The following is a 24,666-nucleotide window of genomic DNA, read 5'->3' as shown; positions in this document are numbered from 1 at the left end:
TCTAAATGTTGCATTAATTGCCTTTTTAAAAATATATATATCTTTTCTCTTTTTCTATTTTTTATGAGCACTAGTGATGAAAGATACTTTTAGATCCTTATTGCCTGTGCTAATATTTAGAAAATAGAGTTGGGATGTTTACAAGTAGAGGTCTGTGGCCTTATAAGGAAAGCGACTTCATCATGGTTAGTGGTTAGAGTATTATCGATTTAATTAGCGGAGTAATAAAAATAAAGTATTGACAAACATCCATAATTAAATATTAGATTTAGTTTATTGTCTTTGAGAAAGTTCATTTGTGTGTGCTTATGTTTAAATATTATATGTTTAAATATGTTTATATATTACATATATACAGAAAGCCATTATAATTGGGTTTAAACTCCATATAACCTTCAGTTCCTGTCATGACACAGATTGCCCATTTAGTCTAATTGGAAATTGGAAATTTCCCATCAGCAGTACCTTCTGATTAGTTTCTAGTTCTCTTGAGTTAAAGTAAGGGTTAGGTTAACTTTTATACTTCATTTTTAGCTTGATGTAAATGATGGAGGATTGGTTAAAGGATATCCACTTGAGAGACTAGTATCAACCACTAAAATGTTTTTTTGGGTTTTTTTTTTTTGTACTTTTCCGAAGCTGGAAATGGGGAGACAGTCAGACAGACTCCCGCATGCTCCCAACCGGGATCTACCTGGCACGCTCACCAGGGGGCGATGCTCTGCCCATCAGGGGCGTCGCTCTGTGGCGACCAAAGCCATTCTAGCGCCTGAGGCAGAGGCCACGGAGCCATCCCCAGCGCCCGGGCCATCTTTGCTCCAGTGGAGCCTTGGCTGCGGGAGGGGAAGAGAGAGACAGAGAGGAAGGAGAGGGGGATGGGTGGAGAAGCAGATGGGCGCTTCTCCTGTGTGCCCTGGCCGGGAATCGAACCTGGGACTTCTGCATGCCAGGCCGACGCTCTACCACTGAGCCAACCGGCCAGGGCAACCATTAAAATGTTTTTATAAGAGTATTTAATAATGCGTAGAATTCTTATACTATAATTTAAATGAATAAAGCAGGAACTGAAATTGTACATATAATGATCGCAGTTATACACAAAAAAATCTGAAGTTAAAAAAGTGCTAGAACATCAAAACATTTTTCAGGTTCCTATTTCTATTAAGCTAAACATATTGATTGATTCAAAAAGTACAGTTGTGAAATTATACATACATAACACAGAGGTATAGATAACAGGACAGCAAATCCTAGAGGGGAGGAGGGAGGGAGTTAGGAGGAGGGGGAAAAAGGGGGTATAAAGAGGGACACAGAGGTGGGGGTGAGGGTGTTATATTCAGTGGGACACTTGAATCCATGTAAACATAATAAATTAAAATTAATAAAAATTTTAAAAAGTACGGTTGTCAGTCTGCATATGATTTGGGGAAAATGCAGAGGAAAATATAGTGTGTTAAAAAATGTAAAAATCTGCCTGACCAGGTGGTTGCTCAGTGGATAGAGCATCGGACTGGGAAGTGGAGGACCCAGGTTTGAAACCCTGAGGTCGCCGGCTCGAGTGTGGGCTCACCAGCTTGAGCATGGGTTGCTGGCTTGAGCGTGGGATCATAGACATGACTGTGTGGTTGCTGGCTTGAGCCCAAAGGTCGCTTTAGGTGACCTCTGTGTTTTGGTCGTTCAACCCCCGCCGGGGTCGTGACCCACAGGTTGAGAACCGCTGTTCTAGTTGCTCAGGACTGGCCCTGTGGTTTCCTGGAGGCAGTAACAGCTAACAGAAGTCAGATATGAAGCAATCTCATTGCCTGAGTTGCTGAGATATGACAGTCCTTCCTGACTGAGTCTGGGAGCCATGGTTGTGGTGAAAGCAACCCAATTGGTAAAAGCAGTGATTTCAGAATGGAATGATACAAATCTGAGCCTAGCCTCATTGCTAGGTGGCAGGGCTGCTGAGGTTTCCGGTACTGTTGCTTTGGTCTTTGTTGACTCATATCACATCTACCTACGTTAGGTTTCAGTAGTGGAAGGACCAGTTGACCATCTTTCAAGGGAACTAAGTTGGTGTGTTGGTGGGGTCCCCAAAACAATCCTCTGGTTCAGTGATTCACCAGGACTCATAGAACTCAGAAAAGCTGTTTTACTTCCACTTATGGTTTATTATGGCAAAAGCGTACAGACTAAAATCAGCAAAGGAAAAAGCTTCATAGAGTGGAGTCTAGGAGAAACCCAGAAATCTGTGTCTCAGTTGTCCTCTCTCCCGGGAGTCACAAAGACAGCACTTAATTCTCCCAGTGACCATGTGTGACAGTGCATGAAGTCTGTTCTTTCTTTCTCCCCACAGTTTCGTGATCAACATGGGGGACTCCAGCATGGATGCCAGTGCCACCGGGTCTGAGACTGTGGCAGAGGAGGTGTCTCTTTTCAGCACGACGGACATGATTCTGTTTTCACTCATTGTGGGTCTCCTGACCTACTGGTTCTTCTTCAGAAAGAAAAAAGATGAAATCCCTGAGTTCACCAAAATTCAAGCAACGTAAGTGACACTGCTCTGGATCTCACTGTCTCACCATCGTTGCTCTTGGATGTTTCTGTCAGCACCCTGTGCTTGGGCCTTGTTCAGGAGTGAGCTGGCCGACAGACACAAGGTTTTCTCGCAGCATTTTTGGATGAGTCTTGGTTTTTGCCTCATTAGTAGACTGCACTTCAAATCTTCCTTATGTTTACACAGCACTTTAGAGTTTCCAAGGTCCATTTATGTGTGTCTGATTTGAACTTCATAGGGCCTATTGGAAGGCACCATTTTATGGTTAGATAACCTGAGGCTCGGGGATGTTAGAGACGCTGCCCAGAGTCATCTGCACAAGGCAGAGCTGGAGCTGGCACCTGGCCAGCCTGTGATCTTTCCATTTTGTAAACAGATGGGATCATAGAGGTGCTGTTGGCACAGGACCATATAGCAAGGCAGTTATTCCTTTTGCAGTTTTGTTTCAATTCATTTCATTACTGGTAAGGATAGAGTTGCAGTTTGGTGCTAATATGTCCTTATACCCAACACTTACTGATTTCCTTTTGTCACGAAGAGAGGTATCTCCAGTTTAGAGTTTTGGAAAGTGATAATATAAGAGGAAAACTGTTTTTCCCCTCAACTCTCAATACTCAGGATGAACATTTCTGTCACTAGATGTGGGAGGAGTTTTCCCCACACTAAGCAATTCTTAAACTCTCCTGACACCAGCTGCCTGCAGTTAGCATCAAATCCCACAGGTTAAGGGCTTGGTCGCATATGTCCCTACTCCCTTCAGACGCCAATCACAATTTCAGTTTGTCATCTGTGCTTCTGACCAAGCAGCTATAACTCAGAGGTTCTCATACTTCCTCCTCAGGTTTGATTAATTTGCTACAGTGGTTCACAGAATTCAGGAAAAGGTGACTTACAAGGTTACCAGTTTATTATAAAAGGCTATAACTCAGGAGCAGCAGATGGAAATGGTGAGTAGGGTAGGGGATAGGGAAAGACCACAGAGCTTCCATGACCTCTCCAGGTGCTCCACTCTCCAGCATCTTCACCTGTTCAGCAACCCTGAGGCTCTCCAAACCCCATCCTTTGGGGTTTTTTTATTTTGTTTTGTTTTTGTATTTTTCTGAAGTTGGAAACGGGGAGGCAGACAGACTCCCACATGCACCCGACCGGGATCCACCCGGCATGCCCACCAGGGGGCAATGCTCCGCCCATCTGGGGCGTCCCTCTGCTGCATCCAGAGCCATTCTAGCGCCTGAGGCAGAGGCCATAGAGCCATCCTCAGCGCCCGGGCCATCTTTGCTCCAATGGAGCCTTGGCTGCGGGAGGGGAAGAGAGAGAGACAGAGAGGAAGGAGAGGGGGAGGGGTGGAGAAGCAGATGGGCGCTTCTCTTGTGTGCCCTGGCCGGAAATCGAACCTGGGACTCCTGCACGCCAGGCCGACGCTCTACCACTGAGCCAACTGGCCAGGGCTCTTTTGGGTTTTTATGGAAACTTTATTAATGTAGGTATGATTGAGTAAATTATTGGACATTGGAGATTAATTCAACTTGTAGTCCTTTTCCCATCCCTGGAAGTTAGGGATGGGGCTAAAAGTTCCAACCCTCTAATCACTGGGTTGGTTCCCTTGGCTACTTACTAGTCCCATCCTTAGGGGCTTTCCAAAAGTTACTTTATTAACATAAGCTCAAGTGTGGTTGAAAGGAATTTGTTATGAATAACAAGATACATTTATTGCTCTTACCGCTTAGGAAATTCTAAGGGTTTAGGAGCTCTGTGCCAGAAACAGGATGAAGACTAAATAAGTATTTTTTTATTATAAGTCACAATACCATAGACAGTATTCAGCCTGATTTGACTAACAGTTTTCTTTTTATTTTATTGATTTTTTTTAACCTTCTGTAAAGTTTCCTTTTGAGAAAGTTCAATTAAAAAGGTGACTTAGTTCAAAGAAAAATATTAAGGAAGTAGGAATACAGATGTTTGGTTTTTTTCTTTTAAGATTTTATTTATTGATTTTTAGAGAGAAGATTGAGAGAGAAAGGTGGTGGGGAAGGAGCGGGAAGCATCAACTCATAGCAGTTGCTTCTGGAATGTGCCTTGACCGGGCAAGCCCAGGGTTTAGAACCAGCAGCAACCTCAGCATTTCAGGTCAATGCTTGATCTATTGCATCACCACAGGTCAGGCCAGATGGTTTTTAGATATGAAAAAATGATGGTGTACCATGGTCTCCTCAAGATTGAGTTCCGTATCATTCCTGCAACCAGGTCATGTTCTTTCAGGCAGGTTTGAGTGGGATCTACCAGGCCAGCCCTGTGCTGGGGGAGCCCCAGGGCACAGCCCCTTGGTGGCTCCCCAGATCTCATAAGGAGTAGGTCTCAGGTACAGACTATGGGGCCATGCTCAGGTCAGAGCTCCCAGGGTTAGGCAGGGTAAACATTCAGGTTCCTGTCAAGTCCTAATTCCCTATTACAGTTTTTTGTGGGTTTTTTTGTATTTTTCTGAAGTTGGAAACGGGGAGGCAGTCAGACAGACTCCCACATGTACCCGACCGGGATCCACCCAGCATGCCCACCAGGGGGCGATACTCTGCCCATCTGGAGGCGATGCTCTGCCCATCTGGGGCATTGCTCTGTTGCAACCAGAGCCATTCTAGCACCTGAGGCGGAGGCCATAGAGCCATCCTCAGTACCCGGGCCAACTTTGCTCCAATGGAGCTTTGGCTGCGGGAGGGGAAGAGAGAGACAGAGAGGAAGGAGAGGGGGAGGGGTGGAGAAGCAGATGGGTGCTTTTCCTGTGTGCCCTGGCCAGGAATCGAATCCGGGACTCCTGCACGCCAGGCCTACGCTCTACCACTGGGCCAACTGGCCAGGGCCTCCCTATTCCAGTTTTGGTAAGTTTTCGCTTCAGAAAAGTTAGTCCTTGAACTTTAAAGCAAATATTCAGGGAATACTATTTTTTTTCTTTTTTCTTTTCTTTTTTTTTTTATTTTTTAAGACTATTCATTAGAGAGTAGAGAGAGAGAGAAAGAGAGAAGGGAGGAGGAGCAGGAAGCATCAACTCCGATATGTGCCTTGACTAGGCAAGCCTGAGGTTTCGAACCGGTCACTTCAGCATTCCAGGTCAACACTTTATCCACTGCGCCACCACAGGTCAGGCAGGGAATACTACTTTTTACAGTAAATCCTCAATATTCTTGACAGGATAATGAAACAAAATTTACCATAGGCTAATTGTTCCTGGGGCATCTCATTAACATTAAAACTATGTTGTTATTCAGGGACCTGCTTTAACACTATCAGGTACTAGTTTTACATTTTAAAAAACTCAGCAAGTATTTGCCAAGGCCCTGCTAAGCCCCAGATGACCCTAAATAAAGTAGATGTAGTCCCCATGTTTATCAAGCTTGCAGTCTAGTGGTAGGCAGATCCTAGGCGAGACCCTTAACCTCACTCTGCCTCAGTTTCTTCATCTGCTAAATGGAGACAATAACCTTGTTCTCACAGGGCTCTTGCAAGTATTAAATGAAGTGATGTTTATGATGGTCACCTAGCATTATTCCTCGGTGGCTGTGGTACTTAGTGTTTGTGTCAGAATGTCTTTCGCACCAAGCACTAGCTAGGTGCTACAAGAACGCAGAGGTGGCATTTATAATAAAGACGTTGAGAAGTCAGGATGTTGAAAAGTACTTTTAACAAACAGTTTATGAAGTGCTTTCATGTGCATTATAGAATCAGGGCTTCTGCAACAGAACTGTGTGTCAGACAGGGTCGGTGGCCTGTGGTTTATCAGAAAGAGGCCCACCAATGAAGGAAAGGGGTTGGGGGAGAGGGAGAAGCAGGCTGCCAGACCACTAAGAAAGAAGGAATTCCCCCAGGTGGAGGGATCAGGAAGATGTGCTGTGGGAGGTGGTGTTGCTAAGGTCCTAGAAGTTGGTGCCACATCCAGAGGCTGAAAGGGCTTTGCCTTCAGTGGGCCATAGGCAGGTGAGCTGGAATTCAGCCTGTTCCAACTGGGGCTGATAGTGGTGCATTACTGGTGTAGGAAAGTATTTTTGGTGGGGAAAAATGTGGTACTCGAGATGAGGGGACCAGCATCCAGTTCCCAGCTTACAGTAGCCCTGTGTTTCCTCATCTGTAAAATGGAGGTGTAGCCCCCCACCCCTGCCGTGAGTGAAGACATGGATGTGCTGTGGGAACACGTGGAGCCACCATTGTCCCTGTCACTTCTCTTGCCTTGCAAGATGGACTTGCAGTAAAACTCTAGTGGAAGCACTTGTATTTTGTAGATTCTAATTGTTTCTCTTTGCCAGGATGCTGAAACTAGTTCCATCTTCTTGATCGTAAGTTTTAAGACTTGATCATAAATTTTACCTATTGTGTGCAGTGTTCTACACACTGTACAAATCTTTTTCTCATCCCTCAGTATATCATGTTGAATACTTGCTATGGCCACAGGGGTTTTTACATGTACACCATATATACTGGGTAACATTTATAGTACAGTACAATAGTTAAGTTCTGGGCCCTAAAGTTGATGATTAAGGTTTGAATCCTGACTCTACCACATAGTAGCCATGTGACATTTGCCATTACTTAATCTTTTGAAGTCCATGTCCTTACCTATAAGTTGGAGATAATAATAGTACTTGACTCATAAGGTTGTAAACATTAAATGACATAATCCATTGTAGAGCTCTTTGCCCCAGCCCTAGTGCATGATGAGCCTTCAAATTTCATGTATTATTATTTTTTCATTATTATTGATGTCTCTAGTCTTACAGGAGACCTTCAAGGAAGGCATTATAATCCCATTTTGCAAATGAGGAAACTGAGGTGCTAGAGATTGAGGAGTTTGCTGAAAGCCACCTAATTTATAAGTAGCAGAGACTGACTTTTGAACCCAGATCTGCAAACTTTACAAACCCATGTTTTCCCCACTTTGCTGTGCTGCTTTCAGTCTCTTATAGGTTGTTAATATTCCATTTCAAAGATGGGAAAACAGAGAAGTCACTTAGTTCATACAAGTGGGCCACAAGCTTGGACCTTACACTATAAATCCCTCCACAGTTCCTAACTAATTATTTTCAATGAGCACAGAAGATTTCTGTAACAGCACAGAAATCTACTTCCCTTATCTACCAGTGGTATGTAACAGGCTTATTGTGGGGACTGTGCATGGCCCAGGGCAGTACCTGGAATACTCACCATGATTTCTGGTGACTTCTATTGGTGTTCTGAGGTCTTTTAAGGTCCACTTGGGACACTGTGTCCAAACCCTTGGGTGTATTTTTTAAAACCAAACCAATGGGACCAACTATGTCTGACCAGCAAGCACTTTGAATAGCATGGAGGCATAGGACACATATATGCTGTCGTTCCCTCCCACCCCGACCCTGGACTTCTAGGTACAGGGGATCCAGGAGGAGGCCCTATGTGCCCAAGTGAATCTTTCCAGGTACGCTGACCTCCCGGGCCCTCATCACCATTCTGGATTTGGCTTTTATAACCTCAAGAGCCCAGATGCTCCCTGCTGCCGCTGTCCATGAGTGGCTGGCTGACCAAGACACCACCTGTGGCCCTTCTGGATCCTGGAACTTGCTCTCTGGGCCCAAATCAGCATCAGTCTAGGAGGGTACTTGAGACAGTCTTTGCCCTCCAGGGTAGGGATAGGCGAGGGTTTAATATACCTGTCAGAGTAGACTTTGCCTTGTCTCTCCTCCTGGGCAGAGTTCCATGTCAGGAGCAACTCTGGGACTACAATGGTGGCAGAGGCGCAGGTGAAGCACATGGAAGCTACTGAGCCTCTGGTAGAAAGGGGCAGCCTAGGTAGGGCGGGACCTGATATTGAAATCCTGGCTAACGTTCTGGGATCCATCAGGCCAGACAAACATTTATATTGGGCTTTGTGCCAACCTCTTACAACAGATCACTAAAACAAAGCCCCTGCCTTCCATTCCCATGAGAAGAGCAGTCACGAAAACAGCTCTATCTAGATTGGCTGGAAAATGCATGAGCCAGGGAGCTCCCAGGAACAGAAACTGGTCTGACTTGGGATTGCAGAAGACTTTCAAGATGAGGTTATGTTTGAGTTGAATCTGTAAATAGAGTGGGAGTTTGACAGCTGTGGTGGTCCTCCTGAGGCCCAGAGGGAGAAAGACCAGGTGATGTGCTAGAATGGCAGTACTCTGTGTGGTGGGATTGTGAGGGTATGTTCAAGATGAGGTAGGGCTGGGGGTGTGCGAAGGGCAGGCTGGAGCCTGATTGGACCGTCCTTATAGGACCGTGAAATGATCAGACTCTGACTTCAGAAGGGCCCCATGTGGGCTGTGTGGGGGATAGCTGGAGTGCAGTTGGGAGGCAGCAGGCCGGCTGAGGAGCCTTTCAGGAACTGGCCCAGTGAGAGGTAATGAGGCCTGAGGGAGCTCTTGAGGGGCAACTATAGTGGAGGCACAGCAGGTAGGCCGCAGGCCTGGCTGGGCATGGAGAAGCCAGGAGGAACAGTTGAAGATGAGACTGACAGGGCACACACGTTCAGGAGCAGGTTCGGGAAGGGGAGGGAGAGGCCATGACATGGAGGGTGAGGGTTCCTCTGGGAGTAGGCTGGCATGGCAAGGGAGGTTAGCAAAACCCAGATTCAGGAGATCCGGAATAGCGGGCAGCTGGAGAAAAGAGATCAAGGCTGTTAGAAGGAAGACAGTAAGCTTTAAAAATCTTTAAAATTTTGTTTAAAGGCTGATCGGGAGCTGTGGTTAGCAGAGTTAGGCCACTTACCACTCCTTTCTCTGGTCCTCAGGGCCGCCTGGTAGAGCTGAGCATGAGATAGGTGACAGGGCTCAGAGAATGTCAATTCTGGAAGTCTACCTTTTGTAAACTTTTACTGAAGTATATAACATAACATAAATGTACACAGATCATAAGGGCAGTTTATTTGTCACAAAGTAAACACACTTAACCAGCTCTTGGGTCAATAAAAGCCACTCTGCCCTCTCCAGTCACACTACCCCTAGGTCATCCACCTCCCTGACTTTTTGTGACAGATTATTAGTGGTGTAGGTGTCACAGAATGTGTATTCTTTCATTTCTTTCTTAACACTGTCTCTGAGGTTTATCCATATTGTATGCAATCGTAGTTCTTCCCTTCTCATTGCTGCATAGAATTCCATCGTGAATAAACCATCATTTATGCTTTCTAATGATGATGTACATTTAGATAGTTTCCAGCCTGCAATGAACATTCTATTCTAATACATGTATTTTGATTCCCATCTGGATGTATTTCTGTTAGGTATGTGCTCTAACACAGGTAGAATTGATTGGGTCATAGAGAAGGTTTATATTTAGCTCCATGAGCTACTACCAAGCAGTTTCCCACCTGTTTGTGCCCCATCCAGTCCCAACACCAGCATATGGTGTTGCAGAAGCTTCCCATCTTCACAAATGCTTACTTTTGTCGACTTTTTTATTTTAGCCAGTCTAATAGGCGTGTAGTAGTATCTGTTTGAATTTGCATTTCTCTGTTGACCAATGACATTTTCATGTATTTATTGGCCATTTAGGTATCTTCCTTTGTGAAAGTATTTGTTATGACTTTGCCCATTTTGCCCTGGCCAGATAGCTCAGTTGGTTAGAGTATTGTCCCTAAGTGCAGAGGTTGCTGGTTCGATCCCGGTCAGGGCATATTCAGGAACAGATTGATGTTCCTGTCTCTCTCTCTCCCTCCCTTTTCTCTCTCAGATCAATAAAATAAACCAGGGGTCAGGAACCTTTTTGGCTGAGAGAGCCATGAACGCCACATATTTTAAATGTAATTCCATGAGAGCCATACAACGACCCATGTACCTTATGCATTATCCAATAAAAAGTTGGTGTTGTCTTGGAGGACAGCTGTGATTCCAGCCACCCGCAACCATGAACATGAGCAGTAGGAAATGAATGGAATGTAATACATGAGAATGTTTCATATTTTTAACGTTATTATTTTTTTATTAAAGATTTGTCTGCGAGCCAGATGCAGCCATCAAAAGAGCCACATCTGGCTTGCGAGCCATAGGTTCTCGACTCCTGAAATAAACATTTAAAATGAGAAAACAAAGATTTTGCCCATTTTTTCTAGGGTTATCAGCCTTCTTGTTGACTTCTCAGGGTTCTTTATATTCTAGATACAAGTCCTTTGTTAGATTAATATATGGCAAATATCATCTCTCTTCAGAAACTTGCCTCTTTACTCTCTTAATAATGTCTTCAAAAAAATTTTTTTATATATTGATTTTAGAAGGGGAGAAAGGGAGAGAGAAACCAATTTGTTGTTCCATTTATTTATGCATTCATTGGTTGATTTTTTAAAAAATATTTTAGATTTTATTTATTCATTTTTAGAGAGAGAAGGGTAGAGGAGCAGGAAGGATCAACTCTCATATATGCCTTGACCAGTCAAGCCCAGGGCTTCAAACCAGTGACCTCAGCATTCCCAGGTCGACACTTTATCCAGGTCAGGCATCATTGGTTGATTCTTACATGTGCCCTGACCAAGGATCGAACCCTCAACCTTGGCATACCAGGATGACGTTCTAACCAACTGAGCTGCCCAGCCCAGGGCTTAATAATGTCTTTTAATGATCAGGAGTTTTTTGCTTAAACTTAGTCTAATTTGTCAACCTTTTGGTTGACCTTTACGAGAAATGTTTTTTGTGTCCAGTTTAAGAGATCTTTACTCATCTTAAGGTCATGAAGATATTCTTTTATTTAAGAGCATCATTGTTGTAGCTTTTAAACTTAGCTCTACCATTAGCTGAAATTGATTTGTCATTGGTCTCAACCCAGCACCATTTACTGAAAAAGGTCATTCTTTTCCCACTGCACTTCATTGTCATTGTTGCTATCAATCAGGTGACAGTATATGTGTGTGGGGGGTCGGTTTCTAGACTTTGTTCTGTTCTCTTGATCTGTCTTCTATTCTTTCACCAATACCACACTTCAATTTTCTATGATTTTATAGTAACTTTTTTTTTTTTAAGAAAGAGATACAGGAAGGGAGAAAGATGAGAAGTATCAACTCATAGTTATAGCACTTTAGTTTTTTGTTTTTTTTTTAATTTTATTTATTTTTTACAGAGACAGAGAGTGAGTCAGATAGAGGGATAGACAGGGACAGACAGACAGGAATGGAGAGAGATGAGAAGCATCAATCATTAGTTTTTCGTTGCGTGTTGCAACACCTTAGTTGTTCATTGATTGCTTTCTCATATGTGCCTACACCGCGGGCCTTCAGCAGACCGAGTAACCCCTTGCTCCAGCCAGCGACCTTGGGTTCAAGCTGGTGGGCTTTTGCTCAAACCCAATGAGCCCACGCTCAAGTTGGCAACCTCAGGGTCTCGAACCTGGGTCCTCTGCGTCCCAGTCCAACGCTCTATCCGCTGCGCCACTGCCTGGTCAGGCGCACTTTAGTTGTTTTTTGTTTTTTGTTTTCTGAAGCTGGAAATGAGGAGGCAGACTCCCGCGTGCACCCGACCGGGATCCACCCGGCATGCCCACCAGGGCGCAATGCTCTGCCCATCTGGGGCATTGCTCTGTCGCAACCAGAGGCATTCTAGCTCCTGAGGCAGAGACCATGAAGCCATCCTCAGCGCCCAGGCCAACTTTGCTCCAATGGAGCCCCGGCTGTGGGAGGGGAAGAGAGAGACAGAGAGGAAGGAGAGCAGGAGGGGTGGAGAAACAGATGGGCGCTTCTCCTGTGTGCCCTGGCCGGGAATTGAACCCGGGACTCCTGCACACCAGGCCGATGCTCTACTACTGAGGCAACTGGCCAGGACCATAGTTGTTTTGGGGTTTTTTTGTTGTTTTTTTTTTTCATTTTTCTGAAGCTGGAAACAGGGAGAGACAGTCAGACAGACTCCCGCATGCGCCCGACCGGGATCCACCCGGCACGCCCACCATGGGGCGATGCTCTGCCCACCAGGGGGCGATGCTCTGCCCATCCTGGGCGTCGCCATGTTGCGACCAGAGCCACTCTAGCGCCTGAGGCAGAGGCCACAGAGCCATCCCCAGCGCCCGGGCCATCTTTGCTCCAATGGAGCCTTGGCTGCGGGAGGGGAAGAGAGAGACAGAGAGGAAAGCGCGGCGGAGGGGTGGAGAAGCAAATGGGCGCTTCTCCTATGTGCCCTGGCCGGGAATCGAACCCGGGTCCTCCGCACGCTAGGCCGACGCTCTACCGCTGAGCCAACCGGCCAGGGCCATAGTTGTTTTTGATTGCTTCTCATATGTGCCTTGACTGGGGGGCGCAGGGAAGCCAGTGACCCCTTTCTCAAGCCAGCTACCATGGAATCATGTCGATGATCCCAGGCTCAAGCCAGCAACTCCGCACTTAAGAAATAGACCTTGGGGTCTAGAACCTGGGACTTCAGCATTTCAGGTTGACACTGTAGCCACTGTGCCACCACTGGTCAGACTGTAGTAACTCTTTTTTTTTTTTTTTTTTTTAACAAGAGAGAGAGACAGGAAGGGAGAGAGATAAGAAGCATCAACTCATAGTTGTGGCACCATAGTTGTTCATTGATTGCTTTCTTATATGTGCCTTGACCAGGGGGTTCCAGTGGAGTCAGTGACCCCTTGCTCAAGCCAGTGACCATGGGGTCATGTCTATGATCCCGCACTCAAGCTGGTAAGCTTGCGTTCAAGCTGGATGAGCCCATGCTCAAGCCAGCAACCTCAGGGTTTCGAAGCTGGGTCCTCAGCATCCCGGGCCAATGCTTTATCCACTGTGTCACTGCTGGCAAGCAATAATAACTCTTGACTTGATAGCTAGTAGACAAAGTTCTCCAGCTTTGTTCTTCTGAGATCTCCATGACTTTTTGGGGCCTTTATACTTCTATATAACTTTTAATTCTTTTTTTTTTTTTTTTTTTTTTTTTTTTGTATTTTTCTGAAGCTAGAAACGGGGAGAGACAGTCAGACAGACTCCCGCATGCGCCCGACCGGGATCCACCCGGCACGCCCACCAGGGGGCGACGCTCTGCCCACCAAGGGGCGATGCTCTGCCCCTCTGGGGCATCGCTCCGCTGCGACCAGAGCCACTCCAGCGCCTGGGGCAGAGGCCAAGGAGCCATCCCCAGCGCCCGGGCCACCCTTGCTCCAATGGAGCCTCGCTGCGGGAGGGGAAGAGAGAGACAGAGAGGAAGGAGAGGGGGAGGGGTGGAGAAATAGACGGGCGCCTCTCTTGTGTGCCCTGGCCAGGAATCGAACCCAGGACCTCTGCACGCCAGGCCGACGCTCTACCACTGAGCCAACCGGCCAGGGCCTATATAACTTTTAGACTCAGTCAGTGTCCATCAAAAAACAAAAGCAAACAAACATTTACTGGGATTGGATTGAATCTATAAATTAATTGACATCTTACAATATCGAGCCTTCTAATTTATAAACATCATTTTCTTCCCCAGGGGAGATCTTTTGAACTGTTTTAAATAGTAATTAATAACTTCTTAAAGAGGAGCAGTTATAAGCAATACAGTTTCTTAATAATTTAAAAAGTGTCTCCTGGCCTGACCAGGCAGTGGTGCAGTGGATAGAACGTTGGACTGGGATGCAGAAGGACGCAGGTTCGAGACCCCGAGGTCGCCAGCTTGAGCGCAGGCTCATCTGGTTTGAGCAAAAGCTCATCAGCTTGGACCCAAGGTCGCTGGCTGGAGCAAGGGGTTACTCGGTCTGCTGAAGGCCCACGATCAAGGCACATATGAGAAAGCAATCAATGAACAACTAAGATGTAGCAACGGACAAACTAATGATTGATGCTTCTCCTCTCCATTCCTCTCTGTCTATCCCTCTCTCTGACTCTGTCTCTGTTAAAAAAAAAAAGTGTCTCCTGTGCACTCACTCTTCAGCCTTTACTCAGCTTGTTCCTCTAGATCAGGGGTCTCAAACTCGCGGCCCGCGGGCCACATGTGGCCCGCCGAACAATTTTGTGCAGCCCGCAGACTAATCCACGAAGTTCAAAATATTTTGGATAAAATTAAGTAAGCCTAGGGGCCTACTTGTATTTTTCATTTCTCTAGCATCCTAGCTAGATATTAGCTTAGTTAACAGCAGTTGTGATGCGAACTACAGTTTCTGGTCGTTTTGTGACACTGAGTAAACTGCATGTACGATTGTGCTTGTTGTACTGATTTTTTTTTGTTTTCAACTGCAGTGAGAAAAGTGTTGCGTAACAGTTGCCTTTTGTAGACCTAGTGCGGCCCGCCTAACGGCTGTGATCTTGCTCTGCGGCCCACATGCTGAGTTGAGTTTGAGACCCCTGCTCTAGATGGAGCATTCCACTCCAGGCAGCTCCTGATCAGAGGGAGCCCAGGGGAATGATGGCTCCCACAGGAGTCTGAAGCTCCGAGGCCCTTCTTGTACCCCCACACATCACACATGTGACCCAGCACTCTGCATGGAGCATCCCTCTTGTTGGATGGGAATTGGTTTCTGTGTCTGCCTCCCGAGGTCCTGAGGTACACCCCGTTGCTGTCTGGATCCCTGATCTGGCACAGGGCCTGGCAGAGTGTGGGTGCTCAAACAGAGTGGCTGTGGAATTAGTAAATGCTAAATTTGTAGGTGTGGTTGCCTCTAGGACACACTGGCCCACTGGGTTTGGCTTACACAGTATTTTTAAATTTTTAAATGAAAAGGCTGGCAATTTTACATAAAAGCTATACTTACAGCTTCTTTTGAAAATAGAGCGTCTGGCCACATCAGGCCCGCAGCGATGCCTGCCGCAGTGGCTAGAGCTGAGCAGGGCTGCGCTTCTAGGTGGGGCCTGTGCCACAGCCCTCATCTCAGCGGGCCCAGGCCCCCCAGCCACTGGCTCTACCTCTGCTTCAACTTCTGGCACCTGAGAGTGCTTTAAAGAAAAATAAGCTTTTTTGTTTTGTTTTGTTTTTCCTTCTTTTCCAAGTGAGAGGAGGGGAGGAAGGGAGACAGACTTCTGCATGTGGCCTATCTGGGGCCATGGTCACATCAGCTATTTTTAATGCTTGAGGTAGAGGCTCCATGAAGCCATCCTCAGTGCCTGGGGCTGATGTGCTTGAACCAATGGAGCCATAGCTGCAGAAGGGGAAGAGAGGGTGAGAGAGAGAAGGGGGAAAGAGTAAGATAGAGAAGCAGATGGTCGCTTCTCCTGTGTGCCCTGACCAGGAATCGAACCCTGGACATCCACATACCAGGCCAACTCTCTACTACTCAGCCAACTAGCCAGGGCCAACGCTTTTTATAATAGAACACTTTGAGCAAAATCCAAAGTATAGAGCACAGAAGAGTAAACTCATATGTACCCATCACCCAGTTTTAACAGTTATCCTCTCTCCTCACCAGTCTTGTTTCCTTCTCCCTCCTACTGCTTCTGGATTCTCTTAAATAAATCTTATACATTTTATAATCATATAATTCATAGGAATTATGACTAAAGAAATATATGACTTCATAGGAAATTAGATCTCCTATAAAATTATATGGAAATATGAAAATATTTCAGTCCTCAAGGGACTCCCCTATTTAAACATAACTTAATGCTATATTCCTAAAATTCAACAGTAAGCTCTAGTATCATCAGATACTCAGTCAGCATTTGGTCATAGTTACTTGACTGATAAATTTTTTAAAACAGTTTTTCTAAAATTTAGGATCTAAATAAGACCCAGCTATTGTATTACAATTGATTAATAACTTACAATGTTCTCTAGGAGGGCATGGTCAGGTATATTGAGGTATAATTTACATGCAATGAAATTCACCTTTAAAGTAAAATTTACCATTTAAGTGTACAGTTTGATGAGTCCTGAACTGTATACAGTTGTATAACTAGTGTTACAGTCAGGATACAGAATATTTTATAATCCCAAAAAGCTATCTCAGGTGTGTTTGCAGTTAGTACACACCCCTTTCACCTCAGCTGATTTTATATTTTGGTCCCTGTAGTTTTGCCTTTTCACAAATGTCATGCAGATGGAATTAACATAGCTACAACTTTGTGTGTCTGCCCACTTCCTAACATGGCAGAAATCTCTCAGTTCATGGGCCCCTCCCCTACATCCCTGTTTTTCCCTCAAAGCATTTTTAAAGAAACCAGATAATTTGTTTCATAGTTTCCCACTGTATGGATTTTGCTGATTGCATCCCCTGGAGGTTGCTTCTGAAAAGCCATAAAAGAGCTAATTTTCCTCTGTGACTTATTTGGGGACTTACTCTGGACAGAGGGTCCGGGAAAGCCAGGAGTCAAGGCTGCTGGCATCATTTCTGTACAGCTTTCTTTCTTTTTTTATTTTTTATTACAGAGACAGAGAGAGAGTCAGAGATAGTGACAGACAGACAGGAACAGAGAGAAATGAGAAGCATCAATCATCAGTTTTTCGTTGCGACACCTTAGTTGTTCATTGATTGCTTTCTCATATGTGCCTTGACCGCGGGCCTTCAGCAGACCGAGTAACCTCTTGCTCTAGCCAGCGACCTTGGGTCCAAGCTGGTGAGCTTTTGCTCAAACCAGATGAGCCCTCACTCAAGCTGGCGACCTTGGGGTCTTGAACGGGTCCTCCGCATCCCAGTCCGACGCTCTATCCACTGCGCCACCGCCTGGTCAGGCCATCTTTCTCTTTTTGAATGCCTACAGGTGGGAAGTGAGCTCTAGTTCTTCCCACATGTAGTTTAGGACTTCTTCCTATAGAGAGTTCCTTGGCTGTCAGATGTGAAAATGGAAACACAAATGAGTTTGTTGGGTTTTTGGGGGGCTTTTTTTGGTATTTTTCTGAAGCTGGAAACGGGGAGGCAGTCAGACAGACTCCCACATGCGCCCAACTGGGATCCACCCGGCACACCCACCAGGGGGCGATGCTCTGCCCATCCGGGGCATCGCTCTGTCGCGACCAGAGCCACTCTAGCGCCTGGGGCAGAGGCCAAGGAACCATCCCCAGCACCTGGGCCATCTTTTGCTCCAATGGAGCCTCGCCATCTTTTGCTCCAATGGAGCCTCGGCTGCAGGAGGGGAAGAGAGAGACAGAGAGGAAGGAGAGGGGTATGGGTGGAGAAGCAGATGGGCGCTTCTCCTATGTGCCCTGGCCAGGAATCGAACCTGGGACTCCTGCACGCCAGGCTGACACTCTACCACTGAGCCAACCGGCCAGGGCCACAAATGAGTTTTACCAAGAGAAGAGCATGAGGAGTGCACCGAGCCTGAAGGTTCCCATTGTCAATGGCAACGGCGAGGCAATGGGCTCTGGGTAGTCACACTGCTCCTGTGAGCACAGGCCAGGGGTTTCCGCTGCCACCTGACCACTAAGGGACTTCACCTGCCTTTCCTTCTTTCCTATTCTCTGATGAGATTGGGGTGGTTTTGCATGCTAGCCAGTGCCTGCAACTTCGATGGTGGGCTGTCTGGGAGAGCGATGCAGAGCTGAGGATCAGTGGGCCTGCTGACCTCACTGGGCATCGTTGGGGCACTTAGTGCTGGTGCTTCAGGGCTTCCCTTCCCACACCTGTGTACTCCTGCTAACTCCCCTCCTGTCCTCATCATTGCCTCCCCTCCCCCAGCTACCCTGCTTTCTTTCCCTTTTCCTTTTGCATATGATGGCAGGACCACTTTTTCTGTGACAGGAATCAAGTCATCCTGGTGTCAGAGCATGTGGCTTTTTAGCTCTGTGAATGACAGGCTGTATATCCCCGAGCAGCTAGCTCCTTGGACCTCATTCTCACTCTTCACTCCTGCACAGTAGCAGCAGCCCTGCCTAACAACTAAGAGCTGAGTCACAGCCCAGTGCTCTTCAGGGCTTAGAAGAGAGCGGCCAGAGAATGCCCTGCGGTGCTAGCAGGTGGCCAGGGTCTCAGCAGGTTATGGAGCCTTTGTCTTGGTGGATATATGTTGAAGGCTCTATGGGGGAGAGGTGGGTTATTAGGGAAACAGCAGCCCACTCAAGCCTCAGAGCACCCCAGATGACAAGGACCTAGGATCCTTGGGAAGGGTTGTGAAGTGTTTTCTGAATGTGCCCAGGGTCACTCCTGGGATTTCTGTGCCTTGACCAACACTTTGGGACAGGGAGGCACAGCCATGCTCAGTGGGAGCGAGCGGACATAAGGCCTGGGTGCTGAATCACTATGACTGGATTTGAGTTACTGCTTCACCCTGAGCCTCACTCTCCTCAGCTGTCTAATGGGGATAAAGATCCTTTCCCACTTCTGGGACGAATTCAATGAAATAAAATATAGAGCTCCTCGAATACTGGCTGGCATACAATAGGCACTCAGCAAGTAGTATTTCCCATTCCTTTTTTGTCTTTGACCTGTGGCCTCCTGCACCTGCTTTACCCTCCAAGCTGCCAAAGGCCCGTTGTCTCGGGCGGCACCTTCCCCACTGCCCTTCCATCAGGACTGGTTTCCGTTCTTGGCCCCGTCAACAGGGAAAGTGATTTTTTTTTTTTAAATTTAAGCTGCAGCAAACCACTGTGTTTTCATGAAAGGCAGCTCTTCCAAACCAATAGCTTTCTTCCCCAAGGCTCTGGGACCACATTGCCCACGGTGGAGAAAGCTGGCCTGCTTGGTAGAGCCGTCTTCCACAGCAGAGGCCTCAAAGTCCAAGTTCGTCCTGTGCCGGCCAGCCTGCCCACATCCCCGCAGCCAGCGGGTGTCGTGTCTCAGCCCTCACCCACTCTGGCCGGGGCCTGCTCCCCTGGGCCACAGAGAACATGCCGTCACACACCGGCTGTGGGAGGGAGCTGTTCAAAAGCAGCTGCCCCGTGTCACCGAGGGCAAGAGAAAGTCTCACAGGAAATCAGTTCTGCTGTGTAGAAAAGCAAATCTGAGTTGAAGTTTTCAGAAATCCTTCTGAGTGTTGCCTGGAACTGGAAACAAATGAATCACACCAGGACATCTTGGTTCATCTTTGTCCGAGTGACTCAGTACTTTTGTTCACCCTCCCTTTCGTCCTTCCCACACATTGAAGCTTGAACTAGAGAGACTCCTGCGCCCAATTTAGGAGTGGAGAGCCCTAATTGGAACCTTTTGTGCTCCATTCTGGAGCTGCGTGGATTCGGCTCAGAGCCTGGGCCAGCTGCAGCCTTTCGTCTGGCTGTTTATACTTGGGTTCTGTGAAGGGGTGCTCCTTAAGACATCTTAGCAGCGAATGCAGCGGCCACCGTGCCAGGCAGTGAGGGTAAGATGTGCTGTTTCACAGCGCACAGTATGCTCTCAGGTGACCTAGGCTGAGACTAGTGTCTTAGGCTCTGTTGCTCACAGTTCTTTTGTGGGGAGGAAGACAGGAACCAGATCTAATTTAATATGATCCTGAGGTGCCCTGGCAGCAGGGTCAGTGCAGCTTCCTTTATGGAGAGACGGCCCTGCCATAGCAACCTGCACAACTGCCTTCTAGTGTCTAGAAGAGCTTTATTCAGCCTCTGTGACTTCCTTTTATTATTTTTTTTCAAATGGGAAAGGGGGAGGATGTAGGGAGAAAGGGCTCTGATATAAACAGTTTCCAAGGAGACCCGAGTTGGGGTTGGGAAGGTTTTCTCCTTCCCTCGGTCCATACTGGAGGAGGAGGGGTGTGTGCCCAGACGCAGGGGATCACGGGAGGTTTCAGCCCAGAGTCCTGGTTCCTCCCTGCTGGAACTGCCAGATGTTCCAGTGTTCTCAGGCTTATGGGGACAGATGCACGCAGGGGCTCAGCCGAGATTCCAAGAGGACTTTGGGGTATCCAAGAGCACTTTCAGAGTTGACGGGCCCAGCCAGCTCTGTGCAGAGGATGGACGGAACCCAACTTCCTAGCTGCTGGCTCCCTGCCCGTTTCCAGGAGAGATCTATAACCTGCCTTCTTCCTTAAGTCCTGGGACTGGGAGTGAGAAGCCATGGGATGCACATACTCATCTCCACAGGATGAGCCCACCCTGAGAAGGTCAGTTCCAAACAGTGTCCCTGGCAGCAGACTGTGTTGAGGCCCCTCTGGCTGAGGGACACCTGACACCTGTACTCGAGTGAGGACAGAGCCCCTTCCTGGGCAGGGACACCCTAGAGTTGTGAAGAGGGTGTTGTGTAGAGTTGACCAGCATAGTTGGGGGTAATACCCCGGGGGGTTCAGCTGGGCAGTGGCTGTGCTGGCCCCTTCCGTCCCAGATTTGCAGACTGCATTTTCCTGCTTTTAAATGACAGGATATGGACTGAAAACCAGGAAGGCCTTAGTCACTGACTCCTCTGCCTGTGAAAGATCAGGTTCCATGTACACATTCCAGCATGAGGCTGTCAGGTGGGGTAAAGCCAGGCGAGGGCACTTAGGTAAGGGCCCAGACAGGCTGAGCAGCAGGGCCTTGCAGTGGGGGACGGGTTCTGTTGCACCTCAGCAGGCCAGGTGTAACCAGTCAGAACACCAGGAAACTGCACGTGTTGGGGCACTGACTAGAGGTACGGGGTCTTCCTCAGTCCCCTTCTGGTTTCCCTTTTCGTCTCCTGGACCTCCGTCTGCCCAGGATCTCTGGAAGCCATCCCTGGAGCGGAGGGGGTGGGGGTAGGGAGTGTTCTCCTTTCCCCAGGGCTGAGCTAGTGGAAGGACCAGGGCTGGCCTTCAGAACTGCTCGTGCTTCTTGGAAGAACCCTTTCTCCAAACGCAGGCAGGGCTAACCATCTTGCCTGTCTCTGATGTTCCCAGCCAGACCTGCCGAGAGGACTTCCCTCTCCCCTGCCAGCCTGGGACTCCTGCCCTGTGCAGCTGCATCAGGAGTCAGGAGGCCACACCGAGGCCCTGCTCCCCACAGACCCGCCGGCTGTCGGGGCCGGAGCTGAGCTCCCCACCAGCTACATGGGCCTCACCTAGGAGCCTCTCTGCTGCTGCTTCCCATGACTTTGTCTCTTGGGGGCCGTTTTGTCTCTGAGACTAGAACGGCTCTTTTGAGAGGCCTTTCCTGGTTTCTGTAGTCATGGTGCTTGCTCATTCTGAAGCCCTGTCGCCTGGGCCATCTGATCCACCCATTTGGTTTTAGCAGGCCACCTCTGGGGCCTGGACATCATAGTAACCCAAATAGCCTCATTTGCACACCCCGTCTTTTTTTTTTTTTTTTTTGTATTTTTCTGAAGTGAAAGGTGGGGAGGCAGAGAGACAGACTCCCACATGTGACTGACTAGGATCCACCCGGCAAGCCCACTAGGGGGAGATGCTCTGCCTATCTGTGGTGTTGCTGCATTGCAACGGGAGCCATTCTAGTGCCTGAGGTGGAATGGCCATGGAGCCATCCTCTGCACTCGGGCCAACTTTGCTCCCATGGAGCCTTGGCTGCAGGAGGAGAAGAGGGGGAAGGGTGGAGAAACAGATGGGCGCTTCTCCCATGTGCCCTGGCCGGGAATCAAACCCAGGACTTCCACATGCCGGACTGACGCTCTGCCACTGAGTGGAGAACACCCTCTTTATCCCTGAAAGTTAACCAAGTCCCAGGTGCTGTGCGAGGCACTGGGAGACTGCAGAAGCCAAGTTGGAGTATTTTCAATCAGAGGAATCTCAGGCCTTAAGAGGCCATGACTTGTCACAGACCCATTTGGTGGCAGAACCAGGATTTGAACCAAGTCTCTGCTCCTGATGTGTGGCCCCTCCCATCCCACCATGATTCTCCTCGAGCCTGTCTGGCCAACCTGGTGATTGGTCCTGGAATGAGGAGACTGCTTTGTTTAGTCCCATGCCTGTGGCAAGCACAGTGCCCTCCTCACCCAGGCTGGCATGCATCACCTGCAGATGGAGAAGCAGCCCAGCATTCACTGGGCAGTGAGGGTGCTTCTTGTTCCTTCAGCAAGTCATCAAATCCACCTTCTTTGAGATGTAGCTTCTATGGAAGCCTCTATCCCTTGAGAATAGATAGGAGTTAGCTTTTCAGCTGATGTCAGGCCCTCTCAGGTGGGTAAGGGAACCCCCAAAGGCCTTCTCAGGCCACCTCTGCCAACCTTCTGCTGGGCAGAGGGCTGAGGACTGACTGCCCCAGGAGCTGATAAAATGTTGTATGCTGAGTGTCAGACATTGTGCCGATTGTGGCCTCTTCCCTATGCTTACACATTCTAGTTACCCTGTTTTTTAAACTGTAAAATATACTTTTAGTTATAAAAATAATCTGAAAAACAAATATTTGAAAATTACAGAAACCGTCTCACATCCTAACCCTTCGGTATTCTGTTAAGATGCTGGTGTATTTCTCTTGAGGTCCTTTCCCTATGAGTAATTAATAGTGTGCTCTCCATTTTTTTTAAGGGCACAGATTCTTGTTTTCTTCTTTGTCATACATTCTACCCTGGAAGCGGCTGAATGTGAGGGAGGATGTGTAACCTTGGTGTCACAACTGTAGCTTGTGTTTCCCCTGGCTCTGTGTTGTCATTCTAAATTTCTGCCGGAGCTTCCGCTGTGCTGCATTTGCACACAGTGACTGGCAGTGGTTGAGAAATTGAGAAAGAAGAGTTCCATGTAAGTGTATTCCAAAACCTCAAAAGCCTAGCCCTTTTTAGGTGTCTGCTAAATGCATTTTGTTTGTTTTCTTCCCTTTTTTTTTTTTGGGGGGGGGGTTCTTTTTTTTTTTTTTTTTTTTTTTTGAGAGAGAGAGACACACACAGAGAGGAAGGGAGAGAGATGAGAAGCTTCAACTTGTAGTTGTAGCACTTTAATTGTTCATTGATTGCTTCTCACATGTGCCTTGACCAGGGGACTCCAGCTGATCCAGTGACGCCTTGCTCAAGCCAGAGGCCTTGGGATCATGTTGATGATCCTGTGCTCAAGCCAGCACCCACACTCAAGATGGTGAGCTTGCGTGTAAGCTGGCAGCCTGCGACATCAGCGTCACAGGTCAATGCTCTATCCACTGGGCTGCCACCAGTCTGTTTTCTTTTTTTTTTTTTTTAAGATTTTAGCTGTTGATTTTGGAGAGGGCAAGAAGCATCAACTTGTAGTTGCTTCACTCTAGTTGTTCACTGATTGTTTTTCATATGTGCCTTGACCAGGCAAGCCCAGGGCTTCAAACCAGTGACCTCAGCGTTTCCAGGTTGACACTCTGTCCACTGCACCACCAAAAAATGAAAAAAGCATTTTTCATTTTTTAATTGAGGTAAAATTCACACCCCTTAAAATTCATATTAACCATTTTAAAGTGTACAATCTTGTGGCTTTTAGTATAGTCATGGTATTCTACAACCAGACACTAATTCAAAACATTTTCATCACCTCAAAAGGAAACACTGTCCCCATTAAGCAGTTGCTCCCCATCCTCCCTCCCCCAGTCCTTGGCACCATTCTATCTATGGCTTTGCCTGTTCTGCACACTTTATATAAATGGAAATTGTATTTAGTCTTGTATCTGCTTTTTTTCCCTAATAATTCATCAGAAACGTTTTGTGTAGGTTGCTGATAGTTTTCTTAACCATCAATTTAAGTTTACATTTGATTCATGTTTAGTAGGTAATATATTCTCACGACTCAGAACTCAAAAGGAACACAGTGGTATAATTCACATCGTTATGCACCTTACTTTCTTCCCCTTAACAGTGCATCTTGGCGAGCATGCCGTGTTAGTACAGAGACAGACATTTAGTGCTCTGATTGGGCTGCACATAAACTAGAGGGGTAGTGAAGATGTGGCTGTTGGTGGCTGGACATGTAGGGAAGATGTCCAGACACAGGACCTCTTTGAAGTGCAGGTTGGAGCTTGGAGTGGGGAAAGAAAGGGGGCAGAATCCCCTGGGCCTGCCCTGGGGACACTGGGGGGATGGGGACGGGGGGGGGGGCCCTCTGGGTTCCTATAAGGACAGGCCATCACTAGGGGAAAGCATGGGCAGGCGGCCCCCAGCTGCCCCCCTTCTAGCTCCTTGAGAAGGGCTGCGGCATTGCCTGGACCTCCAGGACGAAGAGGAGCTGGAGCGGCCGAGTCAGGCACCAGGCTTTGCCCCCAACAGGGCCCCACACGTAACATTAGTTAACACGAAGGCTCTAAGGTAGCCTACTATTTCATACTAAATACATTACGAGGTCCAAGTAGTCCTGGACCTACTAACCTAGTAGAAACCCAGTGGGGGCTTAAACATGAAACTTCCATCTTTATGTTTAAAAAATTTTGTGTCTAAACAGCTTTGCAGAAGCATTCTTAAAAGAAACCTTCACTTTGTAAGTTTCCCCGCAAACT

The 24,666-nt window shown here is 47.4% G+C and overlaps 1 protein-coding gene across 2 annotated transcripts in view; it reads left to right on the top strand.

The window, feature by feature from the left end:
• The window catches only part of POR (cytochrome p450 oxidoreductase), a 78,101-nt gene that overhangs the window by 36,214 nt on the left and 17,221 nt on the right, over nucleotides 1-24,666 (top strand). For both annotated transcript variants that reach the window (XM_066382361.1, XM_066382362.1), the window contains exon 2: nucleotides 2,339-2,530. In XM_066382361.1, the coding sequence (XP_066238458.1) occupies nucleotides 2,352-2,530 (179 nt within the window). In that variant the 5' untranslated portion in view covers nucleotides 2,339-2,351. The remainder of the gene's footprint in view (nucleotides 1-2,338; nucleotides 2,531-24,666) is intronic.

Source organism: Saccopteryx leptura, chromosome 4, assembly GCF_036850995.1.
Source record: "Saccopteryx leptura isolate mSacLep1 chromosome 4, mSacLep1_pri_phased_curated, whole genome shotgun sequence".
In the NCBI taxonomy this organism is placed as follows: Eukaryota; Metazoa; Chordata; class Mammalia; order Chiroptera; family Emballonuridae; genus Saccopteryx; species Saccopteryx leptura.
Note: the sequence above shows the minus strand (reverse complement) of the source record. Positions and strands in the feature narration are given on the sequence as shown.